Below are 24,259 nucleotides of genomic sequence, written 5' to 3'. Positions count from 1 at the left end.
TATCTGCACTTCTGAAAATTATTGAAAACATCTTTGTTTGTAAGATTTTTTGGAAATTAATAATTAAGTCACAAATTTTATAATTCGCTTATGTAAACCGCATCGATCTGGAAGGTTTTGCAGTCTATAAATATACTGTAATGTAACGTAACTGAAGTCAGATGCCGACTCACTACAGGAAGTAAGGCAGTAGCCGTTTTGTTGGTTTCCACTGCTATTAATGAAATTGCTTTCAGTTTGCTAAAAGAAAATCTTTTTTCAAGTAAGTTGTTTAAATTAATTGTATTAGCTTGAAAGTATGGGAAGTATTTTTTTTATGAAAATACTATGCAACTGGCATTTAATAATATTGTTATATATTATAAGAACATAAGAACATAAGAATTGCCACTGCTGAGTCAGACCAGTGGTCCATCATGCCCAGCAGTCCGCTCACGCGGCGGCCCTCTGGGCCAAGACCAGCCCCCTAACTGAGACTAGCCCCATCAGCGCACATTCCTGTTCAGCAGAAACTTGTCTAACTTTGTCTTGAATCCTTGGAGGGTGTTTTCCCCTATAACAGCCTCTGGAAGAGCGTTCCAGCTTTCTACCACTCTCTGGGTGAAGAAGAACTTCCTTACGTTTGTACGGAATCTATCCCCTTTCAACTTTAGGGAGTGCCCTCTTGTTCTCCCTACCTTGGAGAGGGTGTACAACCTGTCCTTATCTACTAAGTCTATCCACTTCAGTACCTTGAATGTTTCTATCATGTCCCCTCTCAATCTCCTCTGTTCGAGGGAGAAGAGGCCCAGTTTCTCTAATCTTTCGCTGTACTGCAGCTCCTCCAGCCCCTTAACCATCTTAGTCGCTCTTCTCTGGACCCTTTCGAGAAAAGAATAATGGAGAAACCTCGACCCTGAGGAGAATCTTTTTAAAACATGGACATGTTGGGAGAGGTGATCCATAACAAGGCATGATTCAGATAAGTGGACATATATAAACTGTCTAGAAACTTGAATAAAAAGTAGGAGTAATAGAAGAAAAAAATATATAAAAATAAGATCCAATGACGAGTGTGGCTGAAGCATTAAGCAACTGAACACTGTTGAAAGTAGCTGAGGATCAAGAAAATTATAGTAATAGCTATATTTGAAGCTTTTGGGGCTTGTATTAAGTGTTGTAATAAGAATTTTGAGCAGCATTATACATATAGAAAATAATTCTATAAATGGCGCTCAAAATTGGCATGCCCTTTACACAATCACACTTAGCACCGATTCTCAAGAAGAAATATACCATTACAGCGAAATACAACACCAATTGTAACATCGCTGGTGTAGTCTACGCAATAGTTTGCCCCTGCAGATTAGTATATATAGGACGCACTAACAGGCCAGTGAAGATCAGGTTGAACGAACACAAATCTTGTATTGTCACTCAGAATGAAAAGGCACCTTTGGTGCATCACTGGATGCTTAAACATCACACCGTGGATGAGATAGAATGGCGAGTCATAGAATCTGTGGGGGAGGGGGGTATTGGAAATATTGATCAGATAGGATTTATACAGGGAAGACAGCCCTATAATAGGCGGCGGGCTTTACACTTTATTTGTGAGTTTTAGAAGGCTAAAATACTGGCATTGATACTTTCTGTTGATGCTGAAAAAGCCTTTGATAAGAGTGTCCTGTCCTTTTTTCTCTGCAACACTTAAGTGTTTGGGAATGCCTGATAGATTATACGTCCTGCGTGCTTGTACGTGGTGAGCATGTTGTTGGGGCAGCAGCTGACTTAGGAGAGGAGAGGTGAAGCTGCGCGCATGCTCATTCAGGATGGCGGCCGGCTTGGATCGGGAGCCGGGAGTCGCTGACGGACGGCAGAGGCATTGTCCGAAGCGGGAGGGCAGCCACACGGGGACCCCGAGGGAAGGAAGGCACCACTTTGGAATCGCTGCAGCATCCGCAGGCAGGTACTCACTCCTGGGCCACCATTGCAAACTTTGGTTGTGGAACGAATCTTCTGAGTTTGCATTAAAGCCTATGGGGAACTTTGCTTTGATAAATGAGCGTTTTGGATTACGAGCATGATCCTGGAACAGATTATGCTCGTAAACCAAAGTACTACTGTATTACTAACTGTTTATATGTGCTTGCACAACTTGGCTCCTAAACATCTTGTTGAGAGCATTCTGCCACGTGTTCCGTCTCGTCCCTTTCGATCTGCAGAACAATTAGCTTCAAATTCCATCCGTAAAAGAGCTGAGGCTAACAATGTTCCATTGTATAGGGTCTAGGAAATAGAACAATCCCCATGAATACATTCGTTGGCAACAGAACATACAGAACTTTAAAAGATTGCTGAAATGGCATCTTTTTTTACCAGATGAAATACAGTGTATGAGACTGTGTTATTAATGAAAAGGAGATGATGACAGTAAGGTGCTGGTCGCCTATGTATTTTATTGTTTGTATCTTTTGCTCTGTTTTGTGGGTGTATTTATTATTGATCTTGTATGTATTTTTGTACGTAATTTTGTATGTAACTTTGTAACCTGCCCTGGGTAAGGGCGGGATATAAATAAACCAAAACTAAAAACCAAAACTTTCACTTTTCCATAAAACATGAACTCCTATATACAATGGAGGAATTTATAGGTCTACAGTGTTTGGATCTCATCTTTTTTTTCATTAGATTAAGGTTTCATGAATGAAGTGACTTGGCAGTGGATAATTTGATGTGATTGGGGTTTTCTTTTATTTTCTGTTTATTCTATTGATTACATTATGGTGTCTGTTCAATATTGGTTGATGTTCACGGTGTAATGTTTGGTTTGTATCTGATTTGTTTTCTTAATAAAAGATTAACATTTAAAAATAAATAAATAATGTATGTAAATTATCTCTAGCACATAGATGCACACATTTATACCAGGTGCCAAATATATAGGCACACACTTATAAAATTACTCTTACAGTGCATCTAAAAATTTACAGATCAGTCACTATACAGGTACATCCTTTTGAATATCCAGCTTCGTTTTACCGTACATTCCCCTTTATTTTTCAGATTGTTTGAGGGGGATTGTCTATATGGGATTTCATGACCAATTGTTTTATATTCTCAGCATGATGGATTCACTGGCTCAGAGTTTCCTTTGTTAGAAGCAGCTAAGTCATCCGACTAACAACAAAAAAGTTTATTCTATATCAGCCTTTCATACGAGTCCTTGTGAAGTTTAAAGGCCCCTAAATTTAAATCATGCCAAATATTTGGCCTTCTAGTAAGTGGTACCCTAGTACCTAGTAATCCAGTTTCCTCTCCTGATTAGTATCTAAATGAGTTAAGGATTAGCCATGGTTCCTTGAAAAGAATATTCAGAATATTTTCTCCAATGGAAATAAATAACATTTGCTTTCAGCCTCTTTCTCAGTTCCACCTAATTTCTGGAAATGCCCCTGGCCTGCTCATTCTCCCAAGGCCACACCCCCTTTGAAGTTGTGCACTATAAAATTTAGGCACACATGTCATAGAATAGAGTATAGGGTAGGTCCGCATGTAACTCCTAATTACTGTCAACTAAGTGCTCGTTATCCCCAATAATCAGTTATTATTGTCTAATTAGCTATTTAGTATAAAAGTGGATCTGGGATCCATTCCCAAAATATCACATCCAACTTTGGGTGACCTATACCTTTGCTTCTCAACTCAGTCCTAGAGTACCCCCTTGCTAGTCAGGTTTTCAGGATATCCACAATGAATATGCATGAACTTGATTTGAATACACTGCCTCCATTATATGCAAATTTCTTTCATGCATATTCAATGTGGATAACCTGAAAACCTGACTGGCAAGGGGGTACTCCAGGACTGAGTTGAGAAACACTGATCTATACAGAATCTTGGGCTTAGTGTGAAGGTTCAGAGACATCTGCTTTCTATGTCACAAGAAGACTGAAATTCAGTCCTGGCCTTTATGGTTTCTGCCTCTTATTCAGTAGTCGGGTGCTTTGTGTCAGGATGCATGGGGATCTCTCACTAAATCGGGAATAATCACCATCATCCTCACATGATGATCCAGAGTGCATGAATCAGAGTAATCACATGACAGTACAGAGATAGGATGCCAACCAAATGTATGCCCTTCATTATTCATAATAGCTGACAAACCTAAAACAGCATAAGCAGTTTTATGCTTAATATTCTGCCAGACTTTTTGACATATAAAGTGTGAAGTACCTTTAATAATGAATCCATGATATTCTTCAGCGGTTGCTTTATTGGATATTTTGCCATGTCCCATTCAAAACGGGTCAGGTAGGTAATCAGATCAACTAAAATGATGAAAAACTTTGTTAGACCTTTATGCACATACAAGCAGATTGTATGCAAAGTAAGTGATCTAGCCCTGCTATAAACAGGTAACGTAACAGCTTCATCAATATACAATCTAGAAATATTACTCAATGGTCTGTCCTCATGAAACTCAGTATGGATGTGCATAGGCAAGACAAATTCTGTTAGTTTTGTTTCCAATGTAGTATTCTTGTTTCTCATGTGTTTTCCGGTTAGTTTCACATATTCAATTTAATAGAGAATTTTTAGTGTGCAATAACAAATTAAGGTGCACTAAAGTTAATTAGTACCTGTTAAAAAAAATTTAAGCACACGCTACTTGGCAGAATCCCCAAAAGTGTCATGATTCTATACTACTTACCCCTAGGGATAAGTAGCAGCTTCCCCAGGTTTGGGATTGGATTCCTGTTGAAATTTCTGATATAGAGAGGTAGGATGTGAAAGTTGTCAACATAAAAATAATAAAAATATCAGAGGAAAAATCATAGTACAGTGGTACCTCGGTTTACAAGTGCACCGGTTTGCTAGTGTTTTGCAAGACGAGCAAAACATTCGTAAAATCGGCATCTCAGAAACGGAGCATGCCTCAATTTATGAGCACCCCCCCCCCCATGATCCGGCACCCTCTGCTCGCGTCACACCCCCCCTCCGCCACAATCCAGCATCCCCCAGGCACCCACTCACCCACCCGATCACATTCCTTACCCCCATTTGGCACCGGCACCAACGCACAGGATATGCCGGTGACGGTGCCCGATGATCTGCCTTCTTCTTTGCACTGGGCCTTGAGCATCTGCGCATGCTCAAGGTCTTCGGGTTCCCGTTCTCTCCGAGAATCTCAGATTGCGGCGGGGGGGGGTGCAACGTGAGTGGGGGGGTGCTGGATCGCAGGGGGGGCGCCACGAGCGGGGGGATGGTGGATCACGAGGAGGGGATTGCGGACCATGAGGGGGGCCTTCATGAGCGGGGGGAGCTAGGCCAGTTCTTGGGGGGGGTAGAGCAGCATCGCTGGCCTTGGGGATGGGTGGGGGGGTGGGAACGTATCAAGCGGGTTTCCCTTAGTTCCTATGGGGAAACTCGCTTTGATATACGAGTATTTTGGTTTATGAGCATGCTTCTGGAACAAATTATGCTCGTAAACCAAGGTTCCACTGTATTAAGAAAATGAGGTAATTCTATAAAGGCCGCTTAAAGGTAGCCACTAGGATGCTGGATGCTAAGGGGCTCATAATAAAAAAGAAAATACATCTTTAAAAAACACTTAAATCGGCACTTGGATGATCAAAAAGGCAGGTCATCAAAGTATCAAAACAAGTTTTAGATGAATCTAAAAGCAACTTATGCCTTTTCATTGCCGCTGTGCACCCAGATTGAAAAGGTGCATTTACCAAGGAGTGGTTAGGGCGGAATGTGGGCAGACCTAGACTTAAACTTTCAATTATTGCTGCCAGATGACTAACAGGTTGCCTGGACAGAACTTATATGTTTTGACTTAGACCAAGTCAAAACAGGTATAAGTTCTGGATTGGGCCGCTGAGCTGATCATGGCTGCCACAATCAGCTCAGCAGCCCAGGCAACCTGTCCCCCCCCCCACCCCCGTAACAATCGCAGCAGGAGGGATGCCCAATCTCTCCTGCCCAAACCGCTGCAAATCCCCACTGCAAGCATCATCAGCAGGAGGGATGCCCAGTCCCTCCTGCTGGACACCTCCGAATCCCCCACAACCTTCGCCAGCAGGAGGCATGCCAAGTCTCTCCTGCCAGACCTCCCTGAACTACCCCGCAATCTCTTCGCCAGCAGGAGACATACCCAGTTTAAGTTTAAGTTTCTTAAGTTTATTAGGATTTTATATACCGCCTATTAAGGTTATCTAAGCTGTTTTTACAATCAGGTACTCAAGCATTTTCCCTCTCTGTCCCGGTGGGCTCACAATCTATCTAATGTACCTGGGGCTATGGAGGATTAAGTGACTTGCCCAGGGTCACAAGGAGCAGCGCGGGGTTTGAACCCACAACCCCAGGGTGCTGAGGCTGTAGATCCAACCACTGCGCCACACACTCCTCCTGCTGGACCTCCCTGAACCACTCCGCAACCTTTGCGGCCAGAAGGCATGCCCAGTCCTTCCTGCCAGATACCCCCCCCCTCCCCCCCGCAACCTTCACCGGCAGGAGGGATGCCAAGTCCGTCCTGCCGGATACTCCCAACCCTCCCTGCAACCTTTGCCAGCAGAGGGGGGGGGGGTCCACTGGTATTAATGTAGCTCAGCATCTAACTACCTCTCCTCATGCCCCAACTTCCCCACTTTTCTGAACTTCACTTATAGGACATGTCACTGTTATTTGTGTATTTCTCCTCCACAGCCAACTCCCAACTCAGTAGTTGCCACTTTGTTGTACTACGCCAGTGTATCGCAAACTTGTGCCACAGCACACTAGTCTGCCCCAGAGGATTCCAAGTGTGCCCCGAGCTGCCGGTGAGGAGGAGAGGCACTGGTGGCTGGCTGCCTGCTTACAGGACGTGCCTCTCGCAGCGAGAGGCACATCCTGTAATCAGTCATCTGGCACCTCTCCTCCTCGCCGGCACTTCTGCTCCTTCTCCTCACCTCTCATTCTGCAGCACAAATCCCTCCCCCCCCCCCAACGGCGGTAATAGGAGGCTCAGGGCCACAGCTGGAGAACATGCGTGGCCGTCGACGTGATGACATCACACATGCACGTGACATCACTGCATCGACATCCGTGCATTTCTGAGTGCCCTCCAGCCGCAGCCTTGAGATTAGTGTACCAGTATCTTAAAAAGTTTGCAACATACTGCACTTAGAACAGAACTCCTGAGTTAGTGTGCAACACTCTTTGCTCTTTCGTAAATTTCATCTAAAAACTTACCTTTTGAGGCTTTTAAGTCTTAGCTACAATTTGAGTCTTAGCTACAATTTATCCTGATCACAGCCCTGTAAGTTTTAGCCATTTTATGAAAACAAAATCCTCACAGTCTCCTGTAGATTGTAAGATGAAGTTCAATGTTGAGAAATGTAAAGTATTACATGTGGGAACTAGAAATCCGAGGTACAACTATACGATGGGAGGGATATTAGTGAAAGAGAGTACCCAAGAAAGGGACTTGGGGATAATGGTAGACATGACAATGAAGCCAACGGCACAGTGCGCAGCGGCCGCTAAGAGAGCGAATAGAATGCTAGGTATAATCAAGAAGGGCATTACTACCAGAACGAAAGAAGTTATTCTGCCGTTGTATCGGGCGATGGTGCGCCCGCATCTGGAGTACTGTGTCCAATATTGGTCGCCGTACCTTAAGAAAGACATGGCGTTACTAGAGAGGGTTCAGAGGAGGGCGACACGTCTGATAAAAGGGATGGAAAATCTTTCATACGCTGAAAGATTGGAGAAACTGGGACTCTTTTCCCTGGAGAAGAGGAGACTTAGAGGGGATATGATAGAGACTTACAAGATCTTGAAGGGCATAGAGAGAGTAGAGAGGGACAGATTCTTCAAACTTTCGAAAAATAAAAGAACAAGAGGGCATTCAGAGAAGTTGAAAGGGGACAGATTCAAAACAAATGCTAGGATGTTCTTCTTTACTCAACGTGTGGTAGACACCTGGAATGCGCTTCCAGAGGACGTAATAGGGCAGAGTATGGTATTGGGGTTTAAGAAAGGATTGGACATTTTCCTACTAGAAAAGGGGATAGAAGGGTATAGATAGAAGAGTACTATGCAGGTCCTGGACCTGTTGGGCCGCCGCGTGAGCGGACTGCTAGGCGCGATGGACCTCGGGTCTGACCCAGCGGAGGCAATGCTTATGTTCTTATATAAGCTCTACTGAAAAAGAACTGTCTCTAACATATTTGTAGAGCACTGTGTGCACCCACTAGCATTAAATAAATGACAGTGAGTCCAACCATAGTGCTGCTTCCAGTGGAAAACTGCCTCCTGTCTTGATACCGTATCAACATTTCTTTACACTGATTTGCTATCCTTTTTCCAGGACCTTTCAACTCTAAAGGGCTTCAGTTTACCCTATTAGATTTCTTTGGCATTGTGAGCCTCATAATGATGGAAAGAACTTACTTCTTATCAACAAGCACAAATAGCAGCAGGAGTACCTCAGAATTTACATAATGGGGGTAATTTTCAAAGCTATTTCCATAAAGCAGTGTATTATTGGTGGAAAAGAGCCTTCCCCATTTAATAAGGAAGCCAAGATATGCACCATGGGCCATTTGTGGGCACTTTTACCTACAATAAGTGGAGGTATTTCTAGGCACTTATATACATGTACCCTCTCTCCCTCCTTCTTCCACTCCCCTCTTGCCTCTCTTTACAGTCACCTTGAGCCTGTATAGGTATGAGCAACACACAAATAGATTAGATTAGATTGATTTTCAAAAAATTTTCAAAAATTCAAAAATTTCCTCCTCAAAAAGCTAATGTGCGGCAAATAACATGTATAAAAATGTATGCATCTGCTTTTGTTCTGAAAATCTTTCAGAGTCCACATAATGAACACCAGGTAAGTACTTTCACTTAACCAAGTTATAAAATTACCCCAAATAAGATTAGAACCTTTAGAGCACAACCTCATACCTTGCATGGATGGGTATGTGCATTACCTAGATGAAAGATCACAGCAACAAGTTATATCACTGGGGGCATTGCAAGATAACTACACTAACAAAGGCTTACGTTTGTTAAAGGAAAACGTAAAGAATCATACCGTCTGCCCAGGGCAGTGCAGTCTTCACAGAAATGAAGAACGTTACAGCAGATAGAGACTTGGTATCTTGGTGCAGGAGATGTTATTTGCTTGAAAATTTGCATGTGCCTTCACAATCAATGCCATATCTAGAGTATTTTATCTTCCCCCTTAAAGAGAAAGGTAAAGGGGAATAGGACTTGATACATAGTACTGCCTTTTTTTTTTTTTTCTAAAGCCTCCATCTGCCTCAAAACCCCTTGATTTTGCTTAAAATTAACAGGGATGGACCCTTCAAGCCTTCCTACTGCCATATCATGCTAGGTTTGCACAGGATGGCTGGCCAAAGAGCATCTGTGTGCAGCAGAGTGCGCGAGGGAAGGGCGCAAGCCATGGGCTCAGCCTCTGAGTCCTCCAGTGTATCCGCAGAAGGTGCATTCCTATGGGAAGAGACCCAAAGTGGTTTACATATTATATAGAGGTACTTATTTTGTACCTGGGGGCAAAGGAGATTTAAGTGAGTTGCCCAAAGTCACAAAAAGCTGCAGTGGGAATAGAACCCCAGGTTCTCAGGTCGCTGCACTAACCACTAGGCTACTCCTCCACTCTAAGAGGGAGAGGAATGAACTGATCATATTTCACCTATATCAGTGGATAGTTTTTAATTTGACTACTTTCCTAGAATTATCTAAAGATGGAGGTGGCAACACCAGCTACTTAGATTGTGACAAACTCTGGATTATGATAGAACTGGCTGTTAAAATTAGATTTTAGGCACACAGACACAGTTTTGCTGGTGAACTGGCTGTTAGCTGATGTTTGTTTTTGCCTGCCTAATACAGTTTTCTTGCACTCTGTAAACTTTATCTGACTGTTAATTGAAAATCAGCACAGATACTGACGAGCAGAATAGTGAAGCAGTATCGATTGATGTTTGTTTTTTTCCAGCCTGGTACAGTTCTCTCCCACTCTAAAAACTTTATCTGACTGCTAGTTGAAAATCAGCACAGATACTGACGAGCAGAATAGTGAAGCTGAAGCCTGAACTAGATAGTCGCCGGAGCCGCACCAAAACCAAAGGCAGGCAGTAGAATCAGCGGCTGGGACTTGGAAGCACTGCTCTGCCCCTCCCCCGATCCAGCAGGGGATAGCGGTGAGCACAAGGAGACGCCGGGACCGCACCGAAACCAGCGGCAGACAGCAGAAGCAGTGGCGGAATACTTGAGAGCACAGCTCCGCCCCTCCCCCGATCCAGCAGGGGATAACGGTTTCTCTGCAAATTCTGAGCTTCCGCATGGAAGGCAAGAGAAGGAGTTGGCCGTCGTGGGAGACCAACTCCGCCCCCAACAGCCCTTGCTGAGCCGTTCTTCAAATCTGAAAAACTGCCATCTTTCCTGCTCAGCCCTTCTTCGGCTCCAGCCACCGCAAGGGAAGGAGATGGCCGGCGTGGGAGACCAACTCCGCCCCCAACAACCCTTGCTGAGCCGTTTCTTCAAATCTGAAAAACTACCATCTTTCCTGCTCAGCCCTTCTTCGGCTCCAGCCACCGCAAGGGAAGGAGTTGGCCGTCGTGGGAGACCAACTCCGCCCCCAACAGCCCTTGCTGAGCCATTCTTCAAATCTGAAAAACTGCCATCTTTCCTGCTCAGCCCTTCTTCGGCTCCAGCCACCGCAAGGGAAAGAGTTGGCCGTCGTGGGAGACCAACTCCACCCCCTACAGCCCCTGCTGAACAGTCCGCTGCCTCCACTCTGCCTGCCTGGCTTAAGTCTCCCATGTTCAAATTCCATCGTGATCTGTACAGTTTACTTGATTGCATTATAAAGGCTCTTACCCAATTAGCCATCGCTAAGCCCCTCCGCTGGAATTTGTCCAGTTACTAGTCTCTGCCCATTGCTAAGGCCCTTTTCTGACCAAAAAAAAAACAAAAACCATGAAGCCACCCCTTTGGGTCCTTATACTCCTGCTCTGCTCATCTCTCAACACCTCCCTCTGCCTGAACTCTCCCTCTCCCAACCTGCTCAACTCCTCAAATAGTCACAATTCTGGCCCTGGCACCAGAATCCCCACCCTGACGCGCCCCAGGAATCACCCCACCAGAAAAACCCCCCGCAAAGTCAATCCCACCTCTCTAAAGCCTGTCCCCCATGCTAACCTCCCCTGCCATGCCTCTAACTCTCTCACCCCTGTCCCGACCCTTTACTGCAACGCCAGATCCGCATGCAATAAAATTCAAATTCTGAAGGACCTCCTTGAGGACCTCGATCCTGGATTCCTGTGCATCACAGAATCATGGATCTCAAAAGACAACCTCTTCACACAAAACGAACTCTGCACCCAATGGCTACCAAGGCCTCTTTTCACTCAGAATCAACCGCAAAGGAGGTGGCCTGGCACTCCTCTACAAATCCTTCTATGATGTCCAGCTCCTCGAGAGAGGCACCCACGCTTCATTAGAATATATGCTAGCCTCAATCAATGATGAGCTCCGTCCTCACCCACTGGGCATCCTGTTACTATACCGTCCACCTATCCCTTGGTCCAATTCCTCTAACCTTGTCTTCGAGACCATAACTAATGCCTTTCTCAAATTCCAAAGATTACTAATCATCGGAGACGTTAATCTCCACCTTGACGACTCCACCAGCAAGGACACGATAGAATTCAATGACTTCCTCATCTCCCTAGGCTTCTCCCCCCCCACATCCGCTCCTACCCATGAAAAAGGGCACACCCTAGACCTCATCCAGTTCCTCGACCTCACCGCTTATAAAACGTCTGCCGAAGACACCCGTTGGGAACACATCCCGTGGTCAGACCATCTCCTAGGGGCCTTCTGCCTCCCCATCTTCATGTCTCATCTCAGATCCCCACCCCGATCCCCCAATTCTATTACCTTCCGGAAAAAAATTTTGAGCGATCTGTTCTGGACCAAATTCCTCAACCTCCTCCCCTCCATTCCCAAGCTTGCAGACTCTGAAAACAATTGGCACAACTGGATCGCCCTTTCCAAGTCCACCTACCACTCCCTCGCCCCCCAAATCACTAAATCCATTACCTAACCCCATAAAGCCCCTTGGTACCTTCCACTCCATAGAGACCTGAAACAAAAATGTTGAGCCTTAGAGCGAAAATGGAAAAAAATCCAAATCCTCATCTGGCAGACAGGCCTGGAGAGTCAATATCAAACTCTACAACTCAATATTAAAAAAAGCAAGGAAGAACTTCTATGGAGACAAGATCTCCAAATCCAAAAACCAGAATGGCACATTGTTCAACATTTGGCGCTCCCTAACCATTAAAAATGACTCCACCCTTCTTCCCTCATCTCCTTCAGCCGAGGTCCTAGCAAAATTCTTCAATGATAAGATCTCTACCTTAAGGCGCGCCTTCCCGCCCGCAATCTCCTACAATTCTCTGGTGCCCTCCGAACCCAACCCCACCCTAGCTGCTCTCAACCCCATCCCTGCCGACAGATTCTGGACTGTCTTCGAGCTCATATCTGATTCTCAGATCCTTAAACTCTGCCTCAAGTTAAAATCATGCAACTGCATCCTGGACCCATTTCCCTCCTACCTATTTGAGAAAATCAGGCCATCACATCTCTTACCAAACTCATAAATTCTGCCCTATTATCAGGCCTATTCTCCACTGAAATGGGACACATCGCATTGACCCCTTTACTGAAAAAAGCTGACCTAGACCCCTCCATACCATCCAACTACCGTCCAATAGCAAATATCCCTCTCCTCACCAAACTGCTCGAGTCTATTATATCTACCCAGCTCTCTTCCTACTTAGAAAGATTCTCCATCCTCTTACCTTACCAATATGGTTTCAGACCCAACTTCTGCACTGAATCCCTATTGGCCTCTCTAATCTCTAAGGTTCAGCAACTGCATTCTCATAACAAGTTTGCTGTCCTTCTACAATTCGACCTCTCCACAGCTTTTGACGTTGTCCACCACGACATTCTAATTTTCCAACTCTCCGAGATAGGCATTAGCTCCATAGTTCTTGATTGGTTCTCCAAATTCTGGTTAACATGAGCGGCACCTCATCCTCCCCCTGGACCCTGACTTGTGGTGTCCCACAAGGCTCACCCCTCTCCCCAATCCTCTTTAACATTTACATGTCCTCCCTGAAACTACTCCAACTATCCCCCCTTGAAACTCTTTACACTTACGCTGATGACATCCTCGTCCTCCTTGAGACCGACTCGAACCTCACTAACCTCTCCACGAACATATCCTCATGCATAAAGAACCTCCAATCCTGGGCATTCACAATGCATATGAAACTAAACGAGTCCAAAACAAAACTCCTTTGGCTCGGCCCAAAATTAGACCATCTACCTTCCTCCATCCCATTGTCCTCCGGCCCCCCATTACAGCTCGAGTTCTCAAGCAAAGTTCTGGGTGTCACCTTAGACTCTTCTCTATCCTTCAACGAACATCTCCAATCCCTGGTGAAGAAATGCTTCTTCAGCCTTCACATGCTAAGAAAAGTCAGACCCTATTTTCACCAAAAACACTTCGCAGTCCTAGTACAATCCATCATCCTCTCCAGATTGGATTATTGCAATTCTATCTACCTCAGCCTAACCAAGAAAAGCCTCCACAGACTTCAGCGGATTCAGAACGCCGCAGCTAAGCTTATTTTCGCGAAAAGCAAATTTGATCACGTCTCACCACTCCTGTCTAAGCTCCATTGGCTCCCAGTAATCCCCAGGATCCACTTCAAATGTGCGTGTCTGGCCTACAAGATCCTACATGGCATCCTTCTCCTCCCAAATTTTTAAACTATCCTTCCCTTCCATAAAAGGTATTTCCCATGTAGGCAAACTTGGGTCATCCCTCCCCTTTAGAATCACTGAGATCTGGAATAACCTCACCTCCCCTCTCCGAACCTCAAGCTCCCTCCAACTCTTCCGCAAACACCTAAAAACCTGGCTATTCTCAAAACTGTAACACTTCCCCCCTCTTAGGCCTCTCACCTTCCCCCTTTACACCTAACTCTTTAATCTCTCCACTGTAGTTCCTCTCTCATCCTTCTTCCTGTAAACCGTGCCGAGCTCCGCATTCGTGGAGATGGTGCGGTATATAAACCCAAGGTTTAGTTTAGTTTAGTTTTAAAAGTTCATATGTTTCCAGATATTGCAAAATTGACTCAGAAATAAAACAAATGTTTTTTGACTATGTGGCACAGAGTGGTTGCACTAAGAGCTTTATTTCTGATGAAATTTCCTTATAAATGCTTAATTAAGCATAAGAACGTAAACTATATTATCTCTGAAACAATGGAATAGGTGCCTTTTCTGACTAATCAAATGGTTGCACAGGGACAAGCAGTAGAGTCTATTTTCTGAGGCAACATTGGAATAGGGTTTGTGCATACTTCAAAGTAGATTTTGATGATTAGTCTGCACTTTGGGCTAGATTCTATAAATGGCGCCTAGAAGCACCTACATTGTAGACACCATTCAGTGCAGTTATCAATCAACCAACCACCAGGCGCCATTTATAAAATCACACCTAGTAGCGCCTAAGCAAACTTAGGCACAGCTAGGCATCCCAGACACAAGCGCCACTTCATTAGGCCAGCATTTTACTCACCTAATTTGGTGGCTCCTATTTTGGACGCCTAACAACGCCTAACTCAACCACACCTATCCTCCGCCCATAACCACACCTACTGTTTGAGAAAGGTGTTGTTCGGCGTCCTTAGGCGTGGGAGGGTGCCTCCATTTAGGCATCCTAAGAATTTGGCTACAAACTCTTAAATTGTTTAATTTTTCTTTTTGATTGGCTGAAAACCAGCGTGGTCAATTACCATAATGATTAAGCAAATTAAAAAATAAAAGTTAGGCGCTGATCCTGAACGTAGGCATTGCTAGGCAGCTGCAATTAGGGCACCTAGCAGGCTAATACAGATGCCGTTTCATCTGTGTACGTGCTGAGCTCACTGCTCAACATGGCTATTTCCCGACGCGACGCCAGACTTGTAAGCTGCATGCTTGCATCGCCAGAATTTAGGTAGGTTGTTTTCATCCCCGTGGGAGTCCCGTGGGCAAGGGGGCGTCCCCGTGGGAGTCCCGTGGGTCAGGGGGGCATCCCCGTGGGAGTCCCGTGGGCCAGGGGGCGTCCCCGTGGGAGTCCCGTGGGCCAGGGGGGGAACCCGCGGGATCCCCGCGGGACCCGCGGGATCCCCGCGATCCCCGTTCCCGTGCAGACCTCTAGTTCTTGGGAAAAGAGACCTGGTATAGGAGGCTGTTAAAAGAAGACAGTTCAGAGAAGAGAGCTTGGGACTGCAAAAGAGAGAAGGGGCTGAAAAGGAAGACAGATGTGATAAGGAGACTGGGCCTAGAACTGAGGGCTGGAAGAGCAGGTATGAGAAGGGAGTTAGGTTTGGGGGCTATAAAGGAATGTGTGAGAGAAGGGAGCTGGGGATGAAAAAAGGGGGAGAAGGGGGCTACAAAAGGGGGCATGTGAGAGAAAGGGGATGAAGATAAACGCTGAAAGAATAAGTGAAGGGGGAATGGAGAAGGAGTTCTATGGAGGTGAAGGACGGAGAAAGGGGACAGATTTTTAAGTTGGTGAAAAAAGGTGGAAATAGGGAAGGTAAAAGGGGAAATTGGAGCCTGAATATGGGGGTAAGGCATAAGAAGAATAGCCATACTGGATAAGACTAATCTATTCTAGCACCCGTTAATATAACGGGCTGAAACACTAGTAAAGAAATATTTCCTTAGATTACACCTTCAACTTCATCCTAAGACCTTTCATTCCAGGGCTTACTTAAAATTAGAATTTCTATGCGTTTATACTATGGAACGATTTAAATATCTTTATCATATCCCCGTAGCCTGCCTTTCATCTAGGGTATATATGTTTACATCTTTAAGTCTGTCTCCGTATGGTTTATTATGAAGAGTACTGACTATCCTAGTAATCACCTCCTAGACTGATTCCATCCTGTTTAATTCTCTTTGTAGGTAGTCTTTAGAACTGTACAAAGTACTCCAAATGAGGTCTTACCAGAGACTTATATAGAGGCACTATCATCTCCTTTTCCCTGCTGGTCATTCCTTTCCTTATGCACCTAAACATTCTTCTGGCTTTTGCCATCAGCTCATCAACATGTTTGGGCACCTTAAGATCATCAGATTTGATCACCCCCAGTTCCCAACCTTGTTTTGAAAGCTTTTTCTTTAAATGATATTTTATCTAAAAGACAGTTGATCAAGACTGTAAAGTTGGAACACAACCTTATGTCATATGACTGTGGGTCTTATGTTCAGAGATAACAGATCAAAACACAGTGTATGATTAGCAAGTTATGTTTGAGTTTGAAAAAGAGATTACAGAGGAGATATAATAGAGTAGGGTAGAATGGATAAATAAGGGATCATATGCAGATATAATGTGGATATCCTGAAAATCTGACTGGCTGTGTGTATTCCAAGGAATGGGTTGAAAACCCCTGCCCTAACGGAAAGGAAGGGCAAGGGACATATCTTACAGACAGATCTTTATCAGAGATGGGGAAGTGGTACAACCAGAGGCATGAATTGAGGTTGCAGGGTAAGAGACTTAGGGCTCCTTTTACAAAGGTGCGCTAGCAGTTTTAGTGCACGCTAGCCGCTACCGCCTCCTTTTAAGCAGGCGGTAGTTTTTTGGCTAACACACGCTAATCTTGTGTGTGCGCTAAAAATGCTAGCGCACCTTCGTAAAAGGAGCCCTTAGCAGTAACATCAGGAAATACTTTGTTCACAGAGAGGGCTGCCTAGAACATCCCCTCTTGGAGGAGGTAATAAATAAATAAATAAATAAAAATAGTGAAATAATTCAAAAACGCATGGAATAAACAGAATATCCAAATATAGAAAAAGAATGGAATCAAAGCACAACTTAAAATGGCTGTAACACTTTAAACAAGTTATAGAAGATGCAATCTGCATTGAACGGCAAGTACAACTCTGGCCATTCTGTTGGGCAGAATGGATAGATCATATAGGTCAGTGTTCTTCAACCGTTGGTCCGTGGACCAGTGCCGGTCCGCAGAAATTTTCTGCCGGTCCACAGGGCCAGCACGTCCATCAGGCAGAAGTTAGTGTTCAGCCACCGGTCCACGGTGTGATCAACGCGGCATCTTCAGGCTAGCTCCCTGAGTGCTGCAGTGCACAAAGCCATGGGAAAAGGCTCCTACGCGTGTCCTGCGCCTGAACTGGAAGCCTTCTCTCTGACATCACAACATCAGAGGGAAGGCTTCCAGATGAGCCGCGGGACGCGCATTGACCACAGCTTTGTGCAATGCAGCACTCAGGGAGCCAGCCTGAAGACGCCACGTTGATTGCACCATGGACCGGCCCGAAGATAACACCGGGAGACAGGACAGAAGGCAAGGCACAGCATGGAGGGAACAACGGCAGGGGGAATGCTTTTATTTTTTTATTTACATCTGCTGTCTATTCAGGAAGAAATGCATTTGTTTCGTTCCTCAGGGGTTGTACTGCTTGCAGAGTCTTGCATCTTTGTAAATATTAGTACTTTTAGTTTTTGGTCCTGCATGGGGTTATCTGTTTCTGGTAGGAATGAATGTTGAAAAGCATACAGTGTGCTTTGTGTATTTTAATTGTGTGGTTAACCATTATGTGTTGTTAATACCATTATACTGTATATGTATGTATATATGAAAAATGAATGGAAAAAATGGTGTTACAATTAGTACTATTATGGGGATGGGGTCTGGGGTGGAGATGGGCATGATTTAGCCCAGTGTTCTTCAAATGCCAGTCCGCGGACTGGTGCCGGTCCATAAAATAATTATTTTATTTCCGCCGGTCCATAGGTGTCAAAAGGTTGAAGAACACTGATATAGGTTATTATCTGCCATCATGATACTATGTTTGGATGCTGTTCGAAAGATTCCTTAATATATTACTATGGGTTAATATTCAAAAGGGCTTAGCTGGTTTTCAGGATCTGCTAAACAGATATGTTCTGATAAACCCAATATTCAGCATGACTTTTTTGATTTCCTCTGACCACTGCAGCACTATCCTAAGTGTTCGGGTAGTCTGTGAATTGCCCTGGGAGGAGCTGACACTTATCTGGATAGCAGTGATTTCAGCACCACTATCCCATTAAGTATCGCATAACTTAGGACAGAGAAAGGGCCATCCTAAGTGTATGTAGGCAGATGAGAATCACTTAACTGCAACACACACAGACCACAGACGTTGGAAATTCAGTGACACCCAATATCAGGATACTACCACTGAATATCCAGATATTTTTTACCAGCACTGGCTGACAATTAAAAAAAACAAAACAAAAACCACAAAACAGTGACCAACCTGAGTTCAGTATTACTTCCATCGTTCTTTCTACTAACTGAATTCAATCTGATTACAGTCTTTTCCTAAATTTGTCACGCAGCGTTTTATATCTATTTTATTACCTCTTAACATAATTGACATAAAATATTATGAGAGAACATCTATCAATTTACAGTGCTTGGAAGGCACATATGCATTGAGTCAGAGGAATGATTTGTCTAGAAGGCAGTGGAAAAGTTTCAGCTTAGAAATATTCTGAAGGAAGGTTAAAATGGAAAAAGTAAAACTATGGAGAGATTAGTTGAGGCATACAGACTGTTATCTCACATCTGTCAGCAGGGATGGCTCAGTCCCTGTGTTCCAACCCCTCCCTCCCCCCCAGTCTTGACTCATAGACAGTTCATTGGGGATTCTCAAGTTTTTTCCATCTCGCACTGTAGTAACAGTGTAATAGATACTAGTTGTAAATTTAGCCAAGGATATTCATTCATTGTTTCTCTACTGTCAGCCAAAGCATGTGCAAAGTCACGTAACTACCAACTTATATCTAAAATGAATATATTTTACTAATCATAGCATTTGTAGCAACATTACCTTTGGTTTTTATTAATAATTTGTTTAATGGAAGTTTGCTCTTGCTCCCCTATCTTTTTTTTTCCCAATCTAAACCAACCCTTACTAGGGTCTTAGTGCCTGTTAACAGCCACAAGACCAATTTTACTCCTATAGACCAGGGGTGCCCACACTTTATGGGCTTGCGAGCTACTTTTATAATGACTAAGTCAAAATGATCTACCAACAATAAAATTAAAAAAAAACACAAAGCACACTGAAAGGCAGAGAAAATGTTAATTATTCATATTCCGGGTTTTTTCAAAGAGGTCACGGCAGATGACTCTATGCAATGTCATTTCAGTAACAAAATACAAAAATAGACAAATACACCCCCTCCCTTTTTACTAAACCACAATAGTAGGTTTTAGCACAGGGAGTTACGCTGAATGCCTCGTGCTGCTCTCAATGCTCATAGGCTCCCTGCGCTAAAAAACGCTATTGCGGTTTAGTAAAAGGGAGCCATAGTGCAAAATATAGACAGCAGAAATAAATTCTCAAAACTGACACATTTTGATCACTAAATTGAAAATAAAATCATTTTTCCTACCTTTGCTGTTTGGTGATTTCATGAGTCTCTGGTTGCAGTTTCTTCTTCTGACTGTGCATCCAATCTTTCTTCCTTTCTTTCAGCCTCCTGTATGTTTCCTCTCCTCCAGACCTCATTCTCTCCCCCAACTTTTTCTTTCTGTCTCCCTGTTCCCCCTTCTTTCTGTCTCCCTGTCTGCCCCCTTTCTTTCTTTCTCCGTGCCCTCCCCCAAGCCACTCGGTTTGCTGCCACCGCCGTCCCAAACTTTCCCTGCAGAAGCGTTGTGCTGACCAGCATTCCGCTCCCTGACGTCAATTATGACGTAGGAGAGGAAGTTCCGGGCCAACAAGGCATTTCTCCTCATTCCATCCAGCCTGAGCTCCATCTCTCCTTGATCCAGCATTTCCCTTCTGTGACTGTCAGAATTACCATTCCACCTATTTTCCAGCATCACCCTTCTTTGTGTCCATCTCACCTATATCTAAACTAAACTAAACTAAACCTTAAGTTTGTATACCGCATCATCTCCACAGAAGTAGAGCTCGACACGGTTTACAGGAATTACAAAAGAAAGGAGTTACAATGGGAAGAAGAAGATCTTGGTAATAAGGGGAGAGAGAAGGGATTAAGTGTAGAGGAGAGGGAGGGAGTGGTTACATTTTAGAGAAAAGCCAAGTTTTCAAATGTTTTCTGAAGCGTTGGAGGGAGGTCGTACTCCGGAGAGGGGCGGATAAGCTATTCCACAGAACGGTGATCTTGAAGAGGAGGGATGTTCCAAGTTTACCTGTATGGGAAATGCCTTTTAAGGAGGGGAATGATAGTATGAATTTCTGAGAGGATCTGGTGGAGTTGGGATTTGCGGAGAGCCAGGATAGTGGAAACAGGGGAGGAAGGATGCCGTGTAGAGACTTGAAGGTTAGGCAGGCGCATTTGTAGTGGACCCTGAGGAAAACTGGGAGCCAGTGAAGCTTAGATAGAAGCGGGGAGACGTGGTCAAATTTGCTTTTTGCGAAAATTAATTTAGCCGCGGTATTCTGAATCCGCTGGAGTCTGAGAAGACTTTTCTTTGTTAGGCTTAGGTAGATGGAGTTGCAGTAATCCAGTCTAGAAAGAATAATGGATTGAACGAGGATAGCGAAGTGTTGTTGGTTGAAGCAGGATCTGACTTTTCTTAGCATGTGAAGGTTGAAAAAGCATTTTTTTACTAAGGAGTTGAGGTGATCGTTGAAGGACAGTGTAGAGTCCATGATGATTCCCAGAACTTTGCTTGAGTACTCAAGCGGCAGTTTGGAGCCTGAGGATAGTGGGATGAGGGTGGGCAGCTGATCTAATTTTGGGCCTAGCCATAGGAGTTTTGTTTTGGTCTCATTGAGTTTCATTTGAACGGTGAGAGCCCAGGATTGGAGGTTCGTTATACAAGAAGAGATGTTGTCAGAAAGGTTGGTGAGGTTGGAGTCGGTCTCGAGGAGGACAAGGATGTCGTCGGCGTAGGTGTAGAGTGTCTCAAAGGGGGAAAGTTTGAGGAGTTTCAGAGAGGACATATAAACGTTGAAAAGAATCGGGGATAGGGGTGAACCTTGAGGAACTCCGCAAATCGGTTTCCAAGGGGAGGATGAGATACCGTTCATGTTAACGAAGTAGGAGCGAGATATCCCTATCTCACCACTTTTTCAGAATCTTCATTTGTCTCTGTCCTTGTCTTTACCCCATGTTCACCATTTGCCCTTTCAATGTCTTTATCTCCCCCCCACACACTTTTTCAGCATTACTTCTATGTCTCTATTTCACCTTCTCTTCATGTCCCCTCTGTATCTCTATCCTTATTCAGTAGGTCCTGCTTACTCTTTCTCTTCTTTGTGTCACTATCTCCATTTTCAGCTTTCCCCCCTTTTCCTTTGTTAATGCACCCTGTAGCCAGAATCTTTCCACCCTCCCTCCACTCTGGCCCAGCCCAGTATGAAATATTTCCTTTTGTTTCCCTCCCCTCTCTCTTTCTCTCTCTCTTCTGCTCCCTCACCCACGAGTCCTACATCTGGCCCTCTCCCTTCTACCTGCACCTGGCAAAACCTCCCTGCTCCGCAGCTCTCTTAAGCAACTCGTCAGCAGCGGTGATCAAGACAAGCTGCCGACATCGAGGCCTTCCCTCTACAAGTCCCGCCTTTGTTGAAAAAGGAAGTTGAAACAAGCGGGACTCGCAGAGGGTAGGCCCCGACGTCAGAAGCTTGTGTCGATCGCTGCTGCTGAGTTGCTGAAGAGAGCCGCGGAGCAGGGGGTGTGGCCGGAAGCAGGTAGAAGGGAGAGGGCTGCTGGAAGAGGTAGAAGTTCCGGAGTATGACACCGACCCGGGCCAGGATGATTTCTTTTTCAGGCTGTTGCTGCTGCCGCCACCACGCCCCCACGCCCCCCCCCCCCGAAATGGCAAAAACAGCCTAATGCCCGGCGTCGGCGTCTTTGACGTCGGGGAGAGGAAGGCTGATAGGCCCGGTAGATCGGGATGGCAACACGAGTCTATCACAGAGCCCGGGATGGGCTCTGCGATCGACTCACGTTGCCTTCCTGAGCTACCGGTCGATCGCGATCGACGCGTTGGGCACCCCTGCTATAGACCATGGGTGTCAAAGTCCCTCCTTGAGGGCCGCAATCCAGGAGGGACTTTGACATCCCTGCTATAGACCCAGGTACAGATAACATCTGCTAAACTTTAATAAAATACACTTTGGTGCCCAAGGTTTCTTTCCCACTCCTTATTCTCCCTCCCAAAAGAACACCCACAAGCATATCTTTGCAAACTCTTTCCCAACCTCCTTTCTAAACTAAACTAAACCTTAAGTTTATATACCGCATCATCTCCACGGAAGTAGAGCTCGGCACGGTTTACAAGAACTTAAAAATGAGAAAGGGTAGGAAAAGGTTTACATAAGTTTATAAATCGAGTGGAAAAGTAAGGGAAAAGAAATTACATGTTAGAGAAGAGCCAGGTTTTTAGTTGCTTGCGGAATAAATGGAGGGAGCTCAGATTCCGCAGCGGGATAGTAAGGTCATTCCAGAGACCTGTGATTTTGAAAAGAAATGATTTTCCCAGTTTACCTGCGTGGAGAATACCATGAAGGGAGGAGAAGGATAGTTTTAATTTATGGGCGGTCCTGGTAGAGTCAGGGCACAAGGAGTTGAAAGAAAGTGGGATTAGGGAAGGAAGGATGCCGTGAATAATCTTAAAAGCCAGGCAAGAGCATTTGAATTGAACTCTGGAAATCACTGGGAGCCAATGAAGATTAGCCAGGAGTGGGGAGACGTGGTCAGATTTATGTTTTGCAAAAATCAGCTTGGCTGCCGTGTTCTGAATAAGCTGGAGCCTTTGGAGGCTTTTTTTTGTTAAGCATAGGTAAATGGCATTGCAATAGTCAAGTTTGGAGAGGATGATGGATTGGACAAGGACGACGAAATGTTTTTGGCGGAAGAAGGGTCTTGCTTTCCTTAGCATGTGGAGGCTGAAAAAGCATGATTTTGTCAAGGAGTTGAGGTGGTCGTTGAGAGAGAGAGAGGAATCGATAATGATGCCAAGGACCTTGCTTGAGAACTCAAGGCGTAAGGCAGTGCCTGAGGGCAGTGCGAAGAGGGTGGGCAGGTGTTCTAACTTTGGGCCGAGCCAGAGTAATTTTGTTTTTGATTCATTTAGTTTCATCTGTACCAAGAGGGACCAGGAGTGGAGTCTCATTATGCAGGATGTTATGTTATCGTGGAGGTTGGTAAGGTTCTGGTCTGTTTCAAGAAGGACAAGGATATCGTCGGCGTATGTGTAGATTGTTTCAAGGGGGGAAAGCTGGAAGAGCTTCAATGAGGACATATAGCTATTAAAAAGGATAGGGGAAAGGGGTGATCCCTGAGGAGCACCGCAAAAAGGAGACCAAGGAGTGGACATGGTGCCATTAGAGTGGACAGTGTAGGAGCGAGAGCGAAGGAAGTTTGAAAACCAATTAAGAACGGTGGAATCAATTCCTATCTCGGAAAGTTGATAAAGTAGTATGTCGTGGTGGATGACATCAAAAGCAGCAGAGAGATCGAATTGTAACAGAATAGCAAATTTGTTTCGAGAATGTAGTTGTTGCACCTTTGATATTAGGGAGACAAGGAGGGACTCGGTGCTGAAGCTGGGTCTAAAGCCATGTTGATAGGGGGAGAGAATGGAGAATCTCTCTAGATAAGAAGATAGCTGGGTAGCGACTATGGACTCAAGCAGTTTGGTTAGGAGGGGGATATTTGCTATGGGGCGGTAGTTCGATGGTGAGGAGGGGTCGAGATTAGCTTATTTCAAAGAGGGGATAAGGCAATATGTCCCATTTCTGTAGAGAACAGGCCAGATAGTAGGGCAGCGTTTACAAGATTGGTGAGGGAGGAGATGGCCTGCGCAGGAATGTTATCGTAAAGGTAGGATGGGAAAGGATCTAGGATACATTTGCAGGATTTCAATTTGAGACAAAGTTTAGTCCAACCATCACTGTATCAACCCTTAGGAGGTCACAGAACCCAAGAATCCATATTACCACATTAAATCATAGCAGGGAAAGACCAAAATTACACCCGCAATCTCTTCTCCAAACTGAAAAGCCCTAACCTTGCAAGCTTTTTCTCATATGTCCCATCTCCTTAATTATTTTGGTCACCTTTCTTTGTATGTTTTCTAATTCAGCTATACATTTTTTGATATGTGGTGACCAGAATTGCATACAATACTCA

At 44.7% G+C, this 24,259-nt stretch overlaps 1 protein-coding gene across 1 annotated transcript in view; it reads right to left on the bottom strand.

The window, feature by feature from the left end:
- The window catches only part of ATP6V1C2 (ATPase H+ transporting V1 subunit C2), a 112,663-nt gene that overhangs the window by 62,759 nt on the left and 25,645 nt on the right, over positions 1 to 24,259 (bottom strand). The window contains exon 5 of the mRNA XM_033939205.1: positions 4,216 to 4,310. Within this exon, the coding sequence (XP_033795096.1) occupies positions 4,216 to 4,310 (95 nt within the window). The remainder of the gene's footprint in view (positions 1 to 4,215; positions 4,311 to 24,259) is intronic.

The sequence above is a fragment of the Geotrypetes seraphini genome, chromosome 3 (genome assembly GCF_902459505.1).
Source record: "Geotrypetes seraphini chromosome 3, aGeoSer1.1, whole genome shotgun sequence".
In the NCBI taxonomy this organism is placed as follows: domain Eukaryota; kingdom Metazoa; phylum Chordata; class Amphibia; order Gymnophiona; family Dermophiidae; genus Geotrypetes; species Geotrypetes seraphini.
Note: the sequence above shows the minus strand (reverse complement) of the source record. Positions and strands in the feature narration are given on the sequence as shown.